This window comes from Dipodomys spectabilis, unplaced genomic scaffold (genome assembly GCF_019054845.1).
Source record: "Dipodomys spectabilis isolate Male_0828 unplaced genomic scaffold, ASM1905484v1 ptg000032l, whole genome shotgun sequence".
Taxonomy (NCBI): domain Eukaryota; kingdom Metazoa; phylum Chordata; class Mammalia; order Rodentia; family Heteromyidae; genus Dipodomys; species Dipodomys spectabilis.
This window is the reverse complement of record NW_024870709.1, coordinates 30,064,995-30,085,736: the sequence shown is the minus strand read 5'-3', so window position 1 is coordinate 30,085,736 and position 20,742 is coordinate 30,064,995. Positions and strand designations below refer to the sequence as shown.

At 39.6% G+C, this 20,742-nt stretch overlaps 1 protein-coding gene across 1 annotated transcript in view; it reads left to right on the top strand.

The window, feature by feature from the left end:
- Myh15 (myosin heavy chain 15) overlaps window positions 1–20,506 on the top strand; it is a 111,943-nt gene extending 91,437 nt beyond the window's left edge. The window contains 9 exon segments of the mRNA XM_042676874.1: window positions 2,217–2,332; window positions 6,293–6,485; window positions 6,722–6,925; window positions 10,793–10,918; window positions 11,952–12,122; window positions 13,775–13,879; window positions 17,018–17,113; window positions 17,989–18,123; window positions 20,032–20,506. Of these exon segments, the coding sequence (XP_042532808.1) occupies window positions 2,217–2,332; window positions 6,293–6,485; window positions 6,722–6,925; window positions 10,793–10,918; window positions 11,952–12,122; window positions 13,775–13,879; window positions 17,018–17,113; window positions 17,989–18,123; window positions 20,032–20,046 (1,161 nt within the window). The 3' untranslated portion in view covers window positions 20,047–20,506.
- The last annotated feature ends 236 nt before the right edge of the window (window positions 20,507–20,742 follow it).

The window sequence follows — 20,742 nt, the reverse complement described above, 5'->3', positions numbered from 1 at the left end:
GGGACCTTAACACTGAGGAGCACTGGCCTTGAGTGTTGTTGGCCTATAAGAGGGGGTTGGTAAATAATTGCCAAAGTTGAAAGAGTAAGTATTCTCATAGCTAAATATTTAAACAGTTTGTAAAAAGCAAACAAACAAAAAAAAAAAACCCAAGTTCTTCCCCACCCCATTACCAAACAACTTTTTGTCAAATGAAATTCCAAGCAGAGTTCTCAAGATGACCTTGTTTCTTCAAGGTCATCTAAGTGTAGATTATCTTTCAGAAGTATTTTTAGTGTTATGGATTCAAAGTTCAGGAAAAGCCTCTGACTATTTTCCTACCTGTGTGCTAGTGATTGAAATGGCTCTGAAGATGACCTTATGCCAAAGAGGTGAAACTGGAAAGGAATTTCCCCTGCTAGTCTGTAGGTGGTTAACCAACCTCCATAGCCCCCTTTGTCCCAGCTGAACCTCGTGTTCTTGATTTAACACGTGCATGACTATCCAGAAACATTGAAATCTAGTTTGTGTCTGTACACAAATCAGTAGCAAAAATTAGTTTTGAAGGGCAAGGTGGCAAGGTTTAGACAAGCACCATTTAAAAGCATAGTAATGGAAAACAAGCCCCAAAGACTGTTCTGTACAAGTTAGTCATCAGCATGCCACTATGAGAAATTGTAAGGTGGCTGTGTCCACATTATTCTGTCTACTTAGACAGTCTTTGCTCTATTATGAATAGGCATTTTTTGAGATCTGGTACATTTTATGCAGAATCCCTTCAATTACCGATGTGGTGTCCTGTGCAAGCCTGGTTTTAGTACAGTTGGTGAACTTTGTTTCATTTACTTGTCTTTGGCTCTCAGTCATCTGGCTACAGGTCACCATGTAAACTAAAACAAATAACTTTTATAGTATGGATTTAAATATGACCAGTGGATAACTCTAGTCCTGCATAAAGTTTAAGTCAGCCCACAGTATACAAAAATATAATTGTATATTAATCAAACTAGCCAAAGGTGGGAATGACATTAGAGCAGTGGATCACATACCATCTAGTACCACCAGATGGCAGTATATTCTACTAGCCTTTACTGAAGTTCTGTCTTCAGCATGGTCATAAACTTGGACATGTGTTTGTAATATTCACTTACTTCCTTTCTAGGTGAGCCTTTATGAAACACTGTATCTCACTTAAAATATATATATGCTCAAATTATTCCAGCTCACCCTCTCCAAAGATTCACTCTCTAAGTGACTTCTAGAGAATTAGAGATGGCAGTTTCCCCCGGAGGAAGTATACGATTCCCTTTGACAAAATTGCTATGCAAACATTTGCTTTGGGTTTATATTGACACAAGTGTGGGAGAGCAGCAAAGGAGGCCTTATCAAAATTCCTGAATATATTACACGTTATTTGAACATTGTTACTCAGTTCTTTTTGATAAGTGTTAAACACTACCCTGAGCAGGTTATAAGAATTTCCCTTCTTTTGAGCTGTCTAGAGGTCACTAATCACTTACATCACTCTTATGTCCTTTATCATCAGTGGCCTTTAAGTGCTTTTGTTGTTCTTGTTTGCTTTTGATTTCTTCTTTTATACATGCTATCTTTGGAATTGGTTTAAAGACTATCAAACTTACACTTTTAAAATTGAATCATCTTTAGACAATCTCTGGAAATAATTCCATGGTATCTATTTACATACTCCAAGGTGATAGTGGCTCACTAATATTGTGTGAGATGGTTCCTAAATCTGTTTATTTGTTCATTATATAATTGTATTTGAGTACTAAGCTTAGCTTGCTCAATTGTTGCTTGCTCTCAGTGCACTGAACTTTTCTTCTATCATTCTAGGATGTACAGAATTAAATAAAGTATTCCAGATAAGAGTTAACACCTTCTGTGCTCTAGGTTTACTTTTGTTGATTAACCCCAAAGATGAAATATATTAGAAAACTTCAAGAGCAATAAATGATGACTTAAAGTCACAGAAAAAATTGTAATTTTCTGCCACTCACAATTGTAGCTCTAGAGTTTCAGCTAAAAGATCAATGCATGACAAAGGAAATCAATCACTTGTTTTTCATTTTTTCCAATTTTAGAGGCCTGATTTGAAACTAAACCCTCCTAGAAACTCTAATAAGAGTTATATTAGTGATACATATTTTGAAGAAAAGAAACAAAACTTTTTGTCCAACTGAGTATTCATCAAATGCTTTTTTATTTTTTCACTTCAGGGAGCTCTGGAACGGAATGAAAGCAAGATTGTTCGTTTCCAGCTTGAACTCTTGGAAGCTAAAGAAGAACTTGAAAGAAAGCTTTCAGAGAAAGAAGAAGAAATAGAAAATTTTAGGTATGTAAGATTATGTGGGTGAGCAGCTGTTACATTGTTCAGAACCATGGGTGTACAGGGGGAGGGGGCATGCGTGCTGGCCTTGCGCCTTGATCTCAGGGTGTGAGTGTTGTCCCGAGTCTTTATGCTCAAGGCTAATGCCCTACCTCTTGAGCCACAGTGCCATTTCCAGCCTTTTGGTGATTAATTTGAGATAAGAATCTCATGGACTTTACTGTCTAGTCTGTCTTTGAGCCATGATCCTCAGATCTCAGCCTTCTGAATAAGTAGGATTATAGGTGTGAGCCTCCAGCTCCTGGCAAGGTTCAGAATTTTTGAATGAACAATATTCATTATATTTTGGTACTGATGACTCTTGCAGGAACATTTCCTCCAAAATATGGTCTAGCTCTATGAAAGAATTTTCAAGTACATATGCCACTATATTTTGTAAAGGAATTCCTATATACAATAATTACCAATTTTTGTGTTTTTTTTATATACTCAATCACTTTGGTCTTATATGAGACCAAAGATAACATAGCAGTACACCCTACAATTACATATAGAAGGACGGGGTATCCTGTCCAGGTCTATACACTGCAATAAACTGTTTTCTTAAACTTTCAGCAAACACACTGATAATGCCAGAGAGAGAGATGTACATGTTCCCTCAGGTGTTTATTTGGCAAGGGCAGTGAGTTCTTGTTGAAACCATTGAGTTTTAATTGTCAGAAAAGTGAATTTGAGAGAACTCCTGGCTTAGATCTTTCGTTAACTTTGTTAAAGCAAGCTGTGACTGGAAGATTCCACTTCTTAGTTTTCAGTGAAGGGGAGAAACATGGTCCCACATGTCACAGAAGATAGATCACGGATACAATTGTAAACAGATGGAATTAATGATGATTGTATGAGTTAGCTGGTGAGTTTCTTTAAGTCAAAGCTACATTTTTGGATATTCTAAACTGTTTATGTTCTGACCAAGGAGAAAAATCATGTTTCGCCAATATGGATGAGCAATATCATAACAGAAAAAAGTAGCTTAATGAACGATTGGTTTGAAATTAGGAAGTTTTCAATGTTTTAAGCTTTTGTCCAGATTTTAAAATTTTATTTCTCCTCTCAATTTATAGTTGTCTAACAAGCAACAAACAGAACAAAAGAATGTCTTACAAAACTGCCATTGGACTTCATTGCTTTGTTTTTCTTTAAAAAATATACTGAAGGGAGTTTTCATTTTCTTCATATTGCATAAAATGCGTTGATCATGTAGCAGGCATTCTCCAGGCCTGTGTCATTTCCATTCCTCTTAAACAATAGCACATATTACTGGTCCATAGGCACCCATGCAATTTCATAGACAACATTGGAAACATTCTGTTTGCTGCAGTAGAATGAATTTCTGTACTGAGGATTTTGACTATCAAGCCAGGATGCTTTGGACTTTCTGTGTAGGGAGAGTTGACTATGGGGAAATGAGAATTTCCCCACTGGAAGAGAGAAAGCATTTTAAAGCATCTGTGCTGTTTTGTATGAGTGTCCCTCTAGTAGTTTGCAAAGACTATCATCACAAAATGCAGAGACTGGGTGCTTGTTCAAACTAATTTTCTTGTAGTTCTGAAGACTACAAATCTGAAAGGAGGGAGTTGTTAGATTTGATTTCTCCTGAGGCTTCTGTCTTTGGCTGTCAGAAAGACAACTGCCTTCTTGATGTGTCCCTATGTGATCTTTCATCTATGGTGCCTTTCTCCTTTTGTGAGGATACCAGAGTTATTCAGTCAGTGCCCTACCCACGCTGTCTAATTTTATCTCAGTTACCCTTTCAAAGGCTCCTCATAAGATCCTGTCTCCAAATACAGTCACATTCTGAGGTACTGTGTTTGAGGCTTCAATATATGAATTTGGGAGATACATAATTTAGCCCTTAACAGTCCCATTTAACTTTATATAATTCTATATAATTATTGAATTATGTAAATTATAATTTACATATAAGTTATAAATTTTATATCATTATATAAATGTATTATAAATTATAGAGTATATATCATAAATATATATAATAAATTATATATAAATATATAGAGAGAGACCTATAGGACTGTACTCTGAGAGGTAAACAAAGGCCCAGTGCCTAAGGATAGGTAAGAAAACCTGTGGGGTCTCATGAGATGAGGTTGACAGAGGGGTGATGCTAAGCCTGGGATACAGAGCCAGATGACTTATTTCTCATGCATTTAAGTCCCCTTCCTGAGTCCCCTTCCTCCATAAGAGAAACGTGGTCATCAAAAGTGAGCTCCACTTAGACCTAAGGGGGAATTCCGACCAGATGCCTATTTGCCTGCAACCTGGGCAGGTCACCTCAAATGTCTGAATAAGGCTCTATGACAATTCAATGTGAAATCCATTCCTGACCCAATAGATACACATTTTTCTCTATTTGTTCTGACAAAACTGTGTGAAGAAGAAAGGGAGAACTTCTCCCTCCTGTCTCCTATCTTATCTATCCAGCACCAGGGTCTTGTTTGATGAGTGAGCTTAATATGACACGTGTTTCTGAAAGAGTTAAATTGTCCTGATGAAAAACAACCCAATCATGGGAAATTAAGTCAATATAAATTAATTTTTGCCCAAATCAGAGTTCAGTATGAATTGAGATGGAAAATGAGTCACTCTTCAGAGTCATTCCAGAAGGCAGGTTCTTTACCTTTGGTGCAGGAACACATAGAAAAAAATCAAGCTTGGCATCAGCAAGTTATGCCTGTACAAGAGGCTTATCTATCTATACAGGAGGCTGAGACTTGAGGATCACAGTTCAAAGACAGCCTGAGAAGAAAAGTCTACAGGACTCAAATTAAGCAACAAAAAAGCTGGGCTGGGCTCAAGTGTAAAGCACCAGCTGTGAACAAACAAAACCAAGCAAAAGAACAAAGCCATGAATTCAAGCCACACACACACACACACACACACACACACACACACACACACACACACACACACACATTTCATTTGGTGAGACTTTTAATGGTACACTTCACTACAGTCCAAGTCTTTAAATTACATTAAATTACATAGTCCTCAGCTATTGTCACTAGTATTTTTTTGTCAGTATGGGGCCTGAACTCTGGGCCTAGGCACTGTCCCTCAGCTCTTCTGGTGGTTTATTGGAGATAAGAGTCTCACAGTCTTTCCTGCCTGGGCTAGCTTTGAACCACGATCCTCAGATCTCAGCCTCCTCAGTAGCTAGGATTACAGGAGTGAGCCACTGGCACCCGGCCTACTACTATTTTTGAGAAATGAAATTTTCTGACTCACCTCAATTGTCTCATAGCTTTTTTCAACATACAGCTATTACTCATTTCTTTGCAAATGTGGTTTTGCAGAGTGTTTGTTTCTATGATGGAATAATTCATTATCAAATTGCATTTGGTTTTCTCAGCCAATCCTGTCATCTCAAACTCTCAGGGAGAGACAACCATAGGATTATATATAACCATACAATTGTAAAGGATATAGTATCTACAAGCCATTAGAGCAGTATTGCTATCTCTTAGAACTTGTAACTCTTTCCTGCCCTATTCAGACACTTTATTTTGTCACTGGCAGTAGATTAAATTAATATTATGACTGCCTTAAATAATCTCCATCTTTTATCTTTAGCCACCTTGAAAATCCAGGGATTTGCTTAGATCGTTCATTAGATGATCTACCCCTCAGGAACCTTGAAAAGATGAGGGCACTTCCTTGATTCTTTGCAGAACTTTGGCTGGAAATCATAGTTTGTTATAATGAGCTCACTAACATAACCCCAAACTCTTCTGTTTATAAAATCTAAACATTTTAGACTAATTTTGTTAATCACTGAAAAAATTCAAGTTTAAATATATTTTTTAAATTTCCTAACGTGTTGTGAACACAGCAGGCAAGTTTTCTTGATTTGGGTATGTGATATTTTCCTTCTGAATGTTATTCTAAAATTAGGAGCAAACAGCAGTGTGCAATGGATTCCCTGCAGTCTAGTCTGGATTCGGAAGCTAGGCAGAGGATTGAGGCTACCAGGATGAAGAAGAAGATGGAAGGAGACCTTAAGGAGATGGAACTCCAGCTTTGCACTGCTAATCGACAGGTGTCCCAAACAACCAAATCTTTGGGCCAGCTTCAGAGTCAAATGAAGGTATTTTCAAACTATATTATGAGATGATAGTGGAAATATGTCTGCATATTTGCTAAACTAAGCAACAGTTTCAATTGAGCAATAAAGGTAAGGATAACAAATTCACCCTTCAAGGATGAAGAGCATGTGATTCTATTCTAACAAGAGGAACTCTGCTCAGAGCATGTATGCAGAGGAGCACATCCCACATTGGATTCAGAAGGGTCTTTGTTCCAGGCTCCTATGTTCTCTTACAGGACCTTCAAGTGCAACTTGATGACAGCACACACCTGAACAATGATCTGAAGGAACAGGTGACTCTGGCTGAGCAGCGAAATTCTTTTCTTCAGTCTGAACTAGAGGAACTGAGGTGCTTGCAAGAGCAGACAGAACGTGGGCGCAGGCTGGCTGAAAAAGAGCTCCTTGAAGTCACAGAAAAGATCAGTCTTTTCCACACTCAGGTGGGGCCCGTAAACCCTCTCCATTAGCTGAATCAGTGGGTTAGAGGCAATGGTTCCTACTCTTGGTTCAGCCTTAGGCCATGGATGGTTGCCATTTCAAGTCTTGAATGACATGAAAAACACATGGAATGCCTTGAAGCAGAGTGCTGGTCACCCTCTTCATTCACGAGTGTATTAGATTAACAAAGTGCCACAATGTGGATGTGTACTTGAAATGCTGAGTGTTTATTACTTGTTTATTATTCTCACAGTCCTGGATCCTGAACATCCAAAATCAAGGTGTTTTCATGCCCATGGTCCATCTGAAATATGTAGGATCATCATTCCTTGGCTCTTGTTACTATTTGTTCCCTTCTTGCTATAGTTCCTTGGCCATCTTTCAAATTCCTTGTCTTGTCAATGCCTTACTCCACTGCCTTGCCTTTCCATGGCATTCTTACTGTGTGTTCACATCATCTTCCCTCCTTGAATGTCTTGTTAGCTCTTCCCCAATTTCTCCTCTCCTAAGAACACTCATCATATAGAATAGGAACCATATGAATACATTATCTCTTTTTTTAAGGCCTATGTCCAAAAGCTGGTTGGTTAGAAATTCTATCCCTAGAAGTTTTCTGAGAGATACAGAAATGACACTAGGCCTTCTCTGGAAGAATGGACTGTGAAGGCATTCATGGTAAAGATGCTGGGGAAGGAGAGATGAATATTTCTTCTTGTTCTAGAACAATTCTGGCTTATCCTGCTCTCTTTAACTTGCTTGCTCTCGCCATCATCCAAAGCTTACAGAAAAATGTTCCTTTCAAGTGCCGGGAATCTCTAAAATAAATGGCTACTGATAGAAAAAATTAAGCTGCCAGAACTCTGGCTTTCCATGTATGGTTATTAAATGCCACGAAGCAAAATTCTGAGATCCTTCATTATGATCCTGGAATCAGAAGAAGCCACAGAGGCTAGGACCTGTACCTGTGAATGAATGCCTCACATACTTAGCATTTTTAGAACCTACCACAACTTGGATAGTAAGCTTGATGATGACATAAAACGTGGCTTCCCACATGTAGAATATTTCTGTTTTCAAGCAGTAAAGGCCTAAGCAAACAATTGTGGTGCACTTCTGGGAGTATTATGATGAAGGGTATACCTTCAGAGAGTCTTGTTGGATGCCCCCAGACATGGGTGGATACACAACGTGCTTCATCTGTGCTATGAAACATGGAAGAAATCAACTAGATAAAGAGAAATGCCAGGGAAAAGATAAGGGGGAAGGAAATTGGGGATCTTAAGGGATATTCATAGATCAGAGCCCAGGGTGAGCCGGAGAGATAGCATGGGTGATGGTAAGAGGAGGATAGGACTTTGAGTCTGAGACTGATGGAGTTTGAATTTTTGTGTGTAAGATAGTGAGGATCCACTGAGGAATTTTGAGTAGCAGAGTATGAAGTTATCAGATTCACATTTTAGAAATTTTACTATGCTGATTGCTATGAGGATCGATTAAAACAATTAGAGACAGACTGCCATATTTGGTGATGAGAAACATCTGTGGCAACATTTTGCTTGCCACAGTGACTGGGAAGTGCCACTGACATTTAGTAGGCAGAATCCAGAAACACTGCAAGTCCTTCAAGGTGCCAGATAATTCCACATCACAAAGCATTTGAGGTTTTCCCCCACTGAGAAAGATTGCAGCAAAGAATATGAAAAGCAGAAGTGTGTCTAATGAAAGATGCTCCAATTAGTTGTGCCTACAGTTTGATTCTGTGTCCCTGTGTGTGACAAAAACTTATTTGGGGATCGTGGGGGTAAAATTCATGTTTTCAAGGAGGTCAGTTTGAATAGGCTGTCCTATTTTCCTGGGGGTATAGTTATGGTGGAGCATATGCCTACAGTGTAGTAGTGTCCCCTGGGTTCAACACCAGATCTCACAGGAGAAAATAAAAAATTATTTTTTCTCCTTGAAGAAAGTTTATCTCAGTGCAGTGTGGTGAAATATTAAGAAACAGAACATAGAATTTTAAAGGTCAGTTATCTAGTGTCTTCAGTATTTAATAGCTATTGATGACCAATCACTTAATGGTGGCATGCATATAATAACTGATAATGCATCTGGATTCCCAATGTGATTAAAACAAAACCCCAAACCCACTGGGAAAGCGGGGGAGGGGAGAGGAAGTGAGAAAAACAGACAGATACAGAAAAAGCAAGAGGAAGACAGTAAAAGAGAGGAAGAGAATGAAGGAGTGAGTCAGGGAAAAGGAAGTAGAGGAGAAGGAAGAGAAGATAGAGGAGGAAGAGGAAGAGGAGGAAGAAAAATGCACTCAGAAATAAGGAAGAAAGGATTAGGGGGAAAACGAAATAGTTAAAATTAGGCTCTGAATACCTGGTCTTCAGGGCGGATCTTCCTGAAGCATAATGACTGAAAGTCTTTAATACAAAAATACTAAATCTCAGGTCTTACCACAGATCTACTCATCAGAAGCTGTCATGGGATTGAGGAACTCAGCAAGTTCTCAGGTGTCACTCCTGGCTCCAAGACACTATTTGACCAGCTCTGCTCTATATTAACATTTTCTTAGAGTAAGCATGTATAGCCAAACTTTTTCTTTGTCTAGTGGCATGGACTCCCTTTTTAAACCTGAAATGTGACAGTATAGATGCCCCGCTGTGCCTACAGATGCCATCTACAGTAACTTTAGATACTCCTCAACTTGCTTCTTCAACCTGTTTCTTCCTTTAAAATGTACCAAATCATAGAGCTAGTCAACTTGTAAATACTTTAACCACCATCTTTATAGCACATTTTAAGTGATTCTATTGCAAACAAACAAGTGCTTTTATATGTTCCTTTCCTTACAAATAAAAAGTTTCCAAGGAGTTAAGTGTAGTGAACATTCATAAAACACTTCATGTAAATGCACTTACCTCCTTTAGCCACCCCAGGGGGTGGAGATCCTGGGTGCACAAGGCCTGGCTCTCCACAGGACAGAGGGGAGCAGTCTTGATGATCTTTCATGCCACCGAGGGGGCAAGCAGAGTCAGTGAGGCTGGCATGTCTTTCTCTCTATTTCCAAACCTTAATCCTGCCCCTGAGAGAGGCTCTAGATAGAGGAAAGGGAAAGCATAATATGGAGGATGAAATGAAAGAAGAAATAAAAGCTAGAAAGCTGTGCCTTTTATACACATGCTCTGTGCTAAGGCTTCACACCCTCAGAAAAGCTGTACTTCAAACAATGCCCACATGCAGCAAAGGGAGCTTTGGCCTCCAGTGTCAAACTCAGAAAGAAATTAGGGCATCCCCAGCTGCAGTGCACAAAGCATCCTCCACTTAATAGGGGTCCTTAGGGCTGGGGGATGGGGCTTTTGTGAGCTGCTTTTCCCACCTCCTCCTCACTGCAGGGTAAGCAGGAAGGCAGGGGGATAAAGAAGAGAAATTGGTTTTCTCTCTGGAGCAGCATGCTGGAACTGTGATTTTTGTTCTCAAACCTCTTGTTCCCCAGGGGGCTGCAGGTGACCCCAACTTCCTCTTGGAGACACTTGTTTCTAGCACGTTGAAAAGCAGGAAAACATTCCTCAAGAAGTTAAAAAAATCAAACCCATGTATGGACAGTAGGTTATCTGGGACCTGTTTCTCCTTTCTGACTCAGGCTGCCATGTCTTTCATTCTGATCCTCTAAATAGACAAAATCCCTTCCATTCACACATGCCATTGACATCAAAAGCCATCTGGGGTTGGAAGTCTTGCTTAAGTGAACATGACTGATAAAATTGCCCCTTTAAGAGCTGCCTCGATGATTACATAGCCGGAACAGACCAGCTTGCACTTGCATTTCTGGTTCCAAGTTGTCTGACAGCAAGGCTACTTTTCCTTAGAACATAAGTCTCCTCAGCCAAAAGAAGAAACTGGAGGATGATGTTGCTCGGATGCAGAAAGAAACTGAAGAGATGATTCAGCAGTGTCAAAGGGCAGAAGAAAAGGCCAAGAAGGCTGCTGTTGAGGTGGGTGTGTTGACTGCTTGTTTGATCCTGCCTTCCAGAGTGCACTGGAGCAAGAACCCAGAGGCAGGAGCCCATTTGCTGCCCCACACAGTCCATTGATTTCCCATATGATCAGCAGGAGGCTAGCTGACCTCTGTGACTCCCTCTGCTCAGCTTGCACAATTAGGCCAATTAGCTCTTCCCTTCCAACTTACTGGGGCAGTGGAAAGGAACAGTTGAATTGCTAGAAGGAAAATCTCTGGAAGCAAGAGTTCCTCCCTTAAGTTTTAAATCAATATACCAAGTGTCTAGAAACAATTCTTCCTATGTTTTCTGACAAATCCTTATCCTGGGGCCTCTAATGGTTTTATGATGATGATCTGAAAGGAATGCTTTAGTGACTTATGTTTTGCACTCCATTCTACTGCTTGGGTAATAAGATTAGGCTAGTAAAGAACTGTTTGAGGTCTGGTGGGCCATCTTTAGCTGCAATTTTTAAATTGTTGATGGTGTTGCTTTTCCTCAATGACTCTAGCTCAGAGTTGGCTGCCAGCCATTGTACAAATAGCCAAAGCCAAAAGTAAGCTGCATAACTCAGCTTCCTTGTGTCACATTGTTGTCACTGAGAACACCAGACGCTGCCAAATTCCTAGAGCCTACATTTGTTTACAGTGGTAAAGCACAGAACTATACAAGTGAGCTTTTAAAAATATTTCCATAGGCACTTTTCCATACTGTTCAATAACAAATGACAATCTGGTGTTTTATTCAATTAAAACCCAATGCTTTAGTTGGTCATTTTTCTCCAACATAGTTGTTGTCTTCTAATTTTTAAATGCTCTTTTTCTACCATCACTCAGCCCAGTCTCTCCTCTGCTGCTGCTATCTTCATTGCCTCACTGTTCAATCATTTGGAAGTGACTGCATTGATAAGCAGAGCATGGTGGTAAGAGATTAAATATATGTAGGAAAGGCCAGGAACTGAAGCTCTTTGGCAGAAATATGAACACCGGTAGGTTACTGTACTAGCTCAGTGCCTTTCTTTCATTTCTAGGCAGCAAACTTGTCAGAAGAACTGAAGAAGGAGCAAGACACTAATGCCCATCTGGGAAAAATGAGAACGAATATGGAGCAGACGATTAAAGATTTGCAGAAAAGGCTGGATGAAGCTGAGCAGAATTCCTTGCTGGGAAGCAGAAAGCAAATCCAGAAACTAGAATCCAGGGTAGGAGTTTTCCTTGGAAACTATGGAGACTTGATGACCCCTCAATTCAAAGTCCTATTGTCTTTCAGTGTCACAGTACATAATATTCTCCCTGCCTCATCACTTTTGATAACAGCACTGCCAGATCTCCAAGGGTGTCTAATCTCAATATATCCATTCATTCTTGCTTGAATTTAGGTCATTGAGTATGACTTTTGTCACTCAGAATGAACTGTGCCTTCCCTTTTTCTGCTAGGTGAGGATGTGTCTTCTCTTGTTCTGTACCAGCTCTTGCTTCCTACAGGTAGCATGACCCACTAGCTCCAAATGCAGCCTTGAAATCTTGCTTCTGTGCCTCTACTCCTGTCATTTACTCTGCTGAGAATGACCATTTCCTAACAGCTGAAGAAAGTCAAAACCAATCTATGATCTACAAAGACTCAGTACAGCTAAAACAAAAGCTGACAGTAATGATGTAAAATCTATTAAATAAAGCTTTTAAACACATAGAAATACTTATTTTAAAACTATTAAATTTCTTTTCCTTTCTAGATGGATTTGACAGGGCCTCAGACTTAATAGACTGTCAATGCTATACCACATGAGCCACGTCCTTTTTTTTAACTTTAGTTTTGTTGTTGTTGTTTTTTGTTTTTTTGGTAGGGTCATGTACTTGTATAAGGCCAGCCTCAGGCCTCAATCTTTCCACTGCTACCTCTGAGTAGCTTACATTACAGATATGGACTATTATGCCTAGCCTAAGTTATTAAATCAACTTGAATTGATTATGTATATAGCATATGATACATTCCACAAAGTAGGAAAGATTAGGTTCTTTCTCAAAGCATGCCCCAAAAGGGCCTTTCAAAAATAATGTATCACTTTTGTAACAGGCATGAATCATCAGCACCTGGCACACTATCTGATTCTTAACAAAGTTACCAAAAACATACACTGGAATTATTTTTAAAGTAGCCTTATTAACAAATGGTACAAGGAAAACTGACATCCATATATAAGCATGAAACTAGATCTCTATCTCATCTTGTCCAAAAAATATCAGTTCAAAATAAGTCAACCATTTAATATTTTTAGTCACAGCTCTGTAACTAACATTGGAGTGTGGTTGGAGCACAGTGGGCATCTTGTTGAATGTGTGCTGTAATGATCATATTGGCATAATTCTGTATAGCCAAAGGCAGTTCCACAGTACAGCTCTTCTACTCTGAGGGCTGTAAGGCTATGTGACATGTGTGTGGCAGAGCTGAGGGTCTGATTTCTTTAGAGCCTGAGCCAAACACAGAGGAAGAAGCTTACGATCAAGAAGTAGAATTGTTGAATCCCCTATGACTGGTGTGTGCATCAGATCTCTGTGCATATGTTCACATAGGAAGGTGGGTATGACTCTGTAACACAGAAGAGAATCTTATTCCATTATGTGTACCAGCCTTTGGCATCCTTCAGGGTCTTAGCAATCCTTATATGAGATTACAGAATTCAGTTGATTCATTGTAGTGAAGGTTTTCCCAGAGAACTTGCACTTGTTTCTGTGAGAAAGAGAGCAGACACATCTTCCTTGTACTATTTCACTCAATTCCAAATGGTTTTCCAGCTTGCAAATAACAACTCAGCCTTGTCACCCGTGTGGGGTCTGACACTATGCTTGGTTGCAGGTGCGAGAACTGGAAGGTGAACTGGATGGTGAGCTCCGTCGCAAAGCAGAAATCCAAAAGGAAGCCCGCAGACTGGAGAGAGGCATGAAAGAGCTGACCCTTCAGGTACTCCCGGAAACCACCCCTGTGTGCATGACTGGGCTCTACCTGTGGCAGCTCCATCCTTCCAGCCTGAAAGGGCCTCTGAGGTGCTCTGAAGTTTAGATCACCTTCAGCAGTAGACTCTGACTCACCTCCCAGGGCTCTGTGCGGTCAGCGGGTGAGGCCTGTCCCTTTACAGATCTAGTAGAGAACAAAATGTGAGCTGGCAAGTGCAGTTAGAAGTGGAAAGCTATTTATACCTTCCTTACTTTTTCACACATCGTATTTGCAGTGCTTTCAGAAAGATGGCTTCCTGTGAGAGGCTGAGTGAGAATGACATGTAAAATAAGCAAGGGTACTCAAATGGCCACCTCCAGCAGACTGCACAGGATGCTCACTAATCAGGTGGTTCAAGGAACCTTCCTACTCCTGTTTTCTGGTTGCACACACATTCAATGCCAACGAGGACTTTGCTCCAGATGACAAATGGAAACAACAAATACTAAAGAAAGACCTCTTAGGCTTTCTAGATGTAACCTATGGACCAACATTGGTCTCAAGCAAATAACTGGTGGTAGACATTTTATAACTTGTACTTCCAAAATATCCCTTAACTACATTTTCATTTTAAAATTTTTATTGATTTATTAATTTTATTGTTATTATTAAGGCATGGTATGGAGGGGTTAACATTTTATTTGTTTATTTATTTATTTATTGTCAGTCATGAGGCTTGAACTCTGGGCCTGGGTGCTGTCCCTGAGCAATTCAGCTCAAGGTAAGCACTCAACCACTTGTGCCAGTGCCACTTCTGGTTTTTTGGTGGTTAACTGGAGATAAGAGTCTCACAGACTTTGCTGCCCAGGCTGTCTTTGAACCTCAATCTTCAGATCTCCCTGAGTTCTAGCCCCAAGACTAGTAGAATAAACTCAAACTTTTCCCTTCCATTTTCCCCTTCCCCCAAAAGACCTTTATTATAGAACAAAACACCAATGCTAAGCTTTGTTTATTTGTTTGTTTCGGTTATCTCAAGAAATGCAGTATTTGTTTCTTCAGTGAAATATCTTCATGTTTCTCTTGTGGCAGCGCATTTCTTAATTTCTTCCAAGTGTCTTCACAGCGTATACTAGATCTATTCAATTACTCAATGATCTTCCATCACTGCATCAGATAATACCTTTTGAACACTTACTTTGTGAGATAACCAACTATACCCTGTAAGAGAAAAAGACACTAGAAGTCCCTCTAGACACACTAGAAAACTTTCTAGACAATAATATCTGGTTCAGAAATATTCTAAGTCAGTACTGAGTCAGTTCAGTCCGTCCTCCTGTAACATCAGAATATATATCATACTATGAGTCAAGATGCTTTGTGATAGCTTATTCATAGATACTACTGATCAAAGTACACTGGGCACAAATGTGGAAATATCAAAATGTGATCACCCCACAAGCCAATGTCTGCTAACTGAAAAAGAAATACTAATGAGGTTGATTATCATGACAAAGATAAAAGTAGTGTCTCTTACTAGTAAAATGCTCAGGATTTTATTATAGTCTACTACAGGAGTCTACAACAGACTGCAGAGTCAGGTATATGCAATAACAGATATATCTAATTATTGCACAGAGATCACCTGGGGGTTGTGTGGGTGCAGGGCCAGGTCCCAAAGGCACTGCATATCCTGAAGGCACTGCAGTGGGTGCTATCAGATAACTTCACATCTCCCAGGTGAATGGCAAATTCTTCTTTGGAAGGAGCATTGAGTGCACAACCATGGCTACTAGTTACTGAATACCTCAGAGCTAAGATCTGAGCCTAGGCCTCACCCTCCCACATGGAGAACGCCAATGACATTAGCATCCACTTCTAGCTTATAGTTGTATTTTGTGCAGCCCGCTTTATCACCTCCTCAGTAAGATTATTAGCAATTAGCCTTGTGCTGATTTCCATAGGTAGATAATTGTTCATCGTTAAATTTGATAAACCTGAGGTTTAGAAGAATAGGCAGATGAAAGGAGAGAAGTAATTTTACTTGAAATATAGGCTAGTCTCAGTTCCCTAACCATGTTGAGCTCTGTGGTCATCTTGCCTAAGTAAGTTAATATTAGTAATTGTCTACTGTCAGACTGAACTTTGCAGAAGAGGCAGCTTCTAATGATGAAGAGAGCTTATCTTCAAAAGAGAGAGCTGAGGAGAAATAGGGTTAGATCAGCCTGTTGCAGTAGGCTTTCGTGAGACAGAGGATAGGCTATGAAAGTTACTGTGTTAAGTCAACTTCCCATGACACTAACAAAATCCTAGACATAAACAACTTACACAGTGAAAAAGGTCTTTGGGCTCATGATTTTGGATGATCCAGTTCATGACTGATTTGGCTGTGTTGCTAGTGGGCCTGTGAAGAGGTAACGCATCATAGTGGAGCAATTTTGTCCACTTCTGGCCAGGAGAGAAGGAAAGGAAAGTGCTGGGTTTTGCCATCTCTTTCAGAGGGTGACTCCCAATGATATGGGAACTACTCAATAGCCTCATTCTTATAAATGTTCCACTACATTTTCCTCTGTAATTTTGGAGGCAGACCTTTTGATGCAAGCCTTTCATGCCTTTGAAGAACATACAAATAATAGCATTCACCACTACATTTGATACTTGATGGAAGGGGCAAAATGGAGCCAGAAACATACAAAAACCTGAGCAACAAAGTGAGGTCATTATTAAGTCAGCCTCATTTCTTGGCAGGTCAAAGTATTTTTTCCTTTGGACAGTTCAACAGGCCTGAAGTAGAAATAGTCTAGTTGAAGGAACAGGGAAAAGAATAGAGGGTGTGAAGAATCCCATCCATCTGTTGGCTTCTTCACTCCTCCTTTCTCAGAATAAAGACTATATTGAACCTAATAGCTTTAACATCCTCTTAAACAAAAGTGTTGGGATACTGTGATGGATGCAGAGAAATGGCTCAGTCATTGCTCAGAGCTGTCTTCATTAATTTCTCAAAATTTGGGGGATGAGTAGATCAAGCCCATCCACTATACAAAACACAAGTTATTTGATGTTTAATAAAGTTTTCAACCCTTTTCTCACACAAGGCTGCATTCCACATGGCTAGATCCTTTCAGTGACCTTCACATGCATATATTTATATATACCTGTGTGTTTCAGGCAGAGGAGGACAAGAAAAACCTGAGCAGGATGCAGACTCTGGTGGACAAACTTCAGCTGAAAGTACAAAGTTACAGGCAGCAGGTGGAAGCAGCGGTAAGTGCCAGAGGCAATTGTAGCCCCCCCGGGGTGTCCCAGCATTGATTTGTGATTTATGACCTGAGCTAGGAGAGCAGCATCTCAGAGAAGACCAATCATGTCTTCCTGCTGTCAGGTTTTACTCAGATTAAGACGATCACTCATAGTAAATCTTTATGCTTCTTTTCCTTCTAGAAAACTATAGTACTTTCACTGAACCGTATAGTTCCACCCAAATATTTGCATTACAAGAAACGAACCAAATAAGAGCAGGATATCATGCAGGGATTTGGGGCAGAGTTTCATCATGGAGCCTCCCCCTAAACTCTAGGTAAACATAAACACAGTTCTTAGTATATTTCCTAATGAGTTGTGGACAAAACCACCATGATTAAGGTGCACTCATCATCTTTGGTTTAGTCTTTAGAGTTACATGAAGTACCATATACTTTAGGTTTTGCAAAAAATATATATTATTGAGGGTTTTTGTATTGATTCAATTATTGGAGCAAGCACTGCTATGTGTACTCTTCTTATTAATTAGTAGAAATTAAAAGCTCAACTTTCTCTACTCAGAGGTAGAATAGGATGTTGAATGGATTACATAAGCAATGGTGGTTGCTGCATCACCCAGCAAGTCTGTGAAGGCTGTCCCGTTAACAGTTGGTGGAATGTACACACCAGGTTCTGATTTGTCATAGAGCAACAGTTATTAATACAGTTCTTTGTGCTTGCTAGAAAGTCTTAACATTTATATCTTATACAAAAGTAGTAGGCCTCATTCAATACTTAGAAGTTTATATTTCTCTCACATTTTTCCACTTCTCATGTCAGAGCAGAAAATACAGTTAGGGCAATATATCTCCTTTCTGTGTTTTTAATTTTTTTTATAGGAGACACAAGCTAATCAATACCTCTCGAAATATAAGAAGCAACACCATGAGTTGAACGAAATGAGGGAAAGGGCAGAGACAGCAGAATCTCAAGTCAATAAACTCAAGATTAAAGCAAAAGAGCTTGAAAAAAAGGTACAGCAGGTATTCAAGTCTTCTCTGACTCACAGCATGTTGGGTTAGGACTCAGGATATTGAATGAGCAGTACACCAAGAAATTTCTTACTTTTCTTTTAAAATTCTTATAAAACAACAGAAAACAAGTTCAAACATAGTTCTCCCCTATTTACTAAATCCTACTTGTCAAGTAGTAGTGAAGTGCTAAGCATTTGCATGGGAAACCAATCCTATTTATATCTCAGATGTTTAATTCCAAGTTAACTAGCAGTCTCTGAACTCTGAACCTTCAACATTTGAGAATATATAGAACAAAGATGACTTTTGAAAGCACAAATTAATCTCCTGGAAATTCTGAGTGAACGCTTTCAATGGTAGACAAGTATATGACTTTGTACCATGTCAAAATGAACAGTGTGGGGGAGGCTGTTTAAGGAAATGAAGGAGTACAAAGCCAAAGTCCTGTTTTCAAGATCTCAGCTTTACTGCTGATTTTCCCCTCAAATCATAGAGAATCTTTTACATTTCTGTGGTTTTTGAATATCGTTGCTGATGAAGTGGTAGAGGCCAGTGCCCTAATTTTTTGGGCAAAGTGACAGAGTGACAAATAACTCTGTACTAAATGTGTGGCAGAGAGAGAGCTTTTACTGTTTTACAGAGATTGTCCCAGGAACAGCTTTTAAATGAGATCTACCTGTAGGGGAGGTAAGTTAAAGGAAATTGGGCTATGTGGTATTAATTGCTTTTCAAAGAATAAGTATAAAGCATTTAGAATAATTGCCAGCCCACACAGGCAACATCTCTTCATTTTTATAATTTGGTGCATATATCTTCTTATTGGTGATATATGAATACCAACCATGTCAGTTTATAATAAATTGATAGAGAACAATAAATAGTACCTTAAAAGAGATCACAATGATCTCTTTCAAAGAGATCATTGTGATCTCTTTTAAGGGAGAGACTAAAATTAGGTTATTCTGAAGATACTTAGAGCTAAATACAAGAAGCGGGAGTCTCTGGCAGCTCCAGAGATTTCTTAATGATGCTGAAATAGCCTCTATGGAAAGGTCCAGTTAAGTGCTTTGAACTCTGGCCTCAAGAAGTGTTGTGACACTAAATTTAGAGTCTTTTTTTTTTTTTTTTTGCTAGTCGTGGGGCCTGAACTCTGGGCCTGCGTGCTGTCCCTCAGCTCTTCAGCTCAAGGCTAGCGCTCTACCACATGAGCCACAGCACCACTTCTGGCTTTTTTCCCCCACTTATGTGGTGCTGAGGAATCAAACCCAGGACCTTATGCATGCAAAGCAAGCGCTCTACCATTGAGCCACCTTCCCAGACCCAGATTTAGAGTCTTCTGTGCAGAGCCCATCTAGTGGTGTCATGAAATCTTCCAGCTTAGAAATAAATGCCTCTTGTGCCCCAGTTACATGGAGGAGGTCCCAGGGCTTCCAAATGAATTTCCATGCATTTGATGTTGTCACAGCCTTTTCTAACTGAAAAATAAAATGAAACAGAAACTAGAAGACTAGAGATGAGTAGGAAAGCCTTCTTGGCAATGCAATGACCTCTTATTTTTCCATTCACTAAAGAAAACCCTGAAAATTCCTCAACTGCCCTAGCATAAGGACAAGGTTTTCTAGTAGAATTGTGTGCCAGGGTTGTTGGTGATGTGGCCACAGAATCTTTTCCTTCAGTGGGGAAGGGAGGCAGGAAATGGAGAGTGACCCAGCATGTCCTTGGTGTGAGTTACCAGGGCCTGCCCTCTGTAATGCAGATAATTGCCTGAATTCCCTTCCTCCCATTGTAGCTAATGAAGAGTTGGCTGTGGCCTGCTTACCTCTGGAAAGGACTTGGCATGGGTGTGATGTGTGTTCCTCTAGTGAAAATCAAGGGGATTTCAGAGAACACTGACATTCTGTTTTTCAGGTCTATGAAGAATGAGCATTTTTCTTCTTGTAAAGGACACTTGTGGGAGAAGCACAAGGAACTCAAGTCTCAGATTAGAGAAAAGGATATTATTTTGTGTGAAGAGCACTTTAAATAATGCAATTAGAAAAAATAAAATAATTAAGGAAAATGTTGTTGATTCCAGGGTTAATGGATGCTGCTTTAAGTCTCAAAGATAAGAAAACTCTCTTTTTAGTATTTCACAGAAAAGTTTCCCCAGATGAAAGCTTTAAAATTCTGATGTTAAAGAAATGAATGTTTGATTTTTTTGGTTCATATTACCTGTTTATAAGTAGGATTCAGAAGACATCTTTAGACCATTGGAGCATGTTGGTAAATAATTGTTACTTAAGTTAGCTAACTTTGCTTGACTCATTCCTACATCCACGACTCTATATTTTTAGCCATTAATTATGGGAGTTGACAGCCACAATTAGGCACTTTGAGCTTGTAGCTGAAAACTTCCTAATTGACATAGATGCTACTAGATTACATCAAGTAGGCTACTTGCTGGTGTGCATTTTAACCACTAAAGCCATGTTCCACACAAGACCTTCAGTGAGTGACAGTGTGTGAATGTGGAGACTTGGTACTGCCGCAGTGTAGCTAAGCAGGAGAGACATGTACAAGAATTTCTTTCTTTACCTATTTCTGGAATGAAATTAGTAATGAGAGAATTTACACCAGATT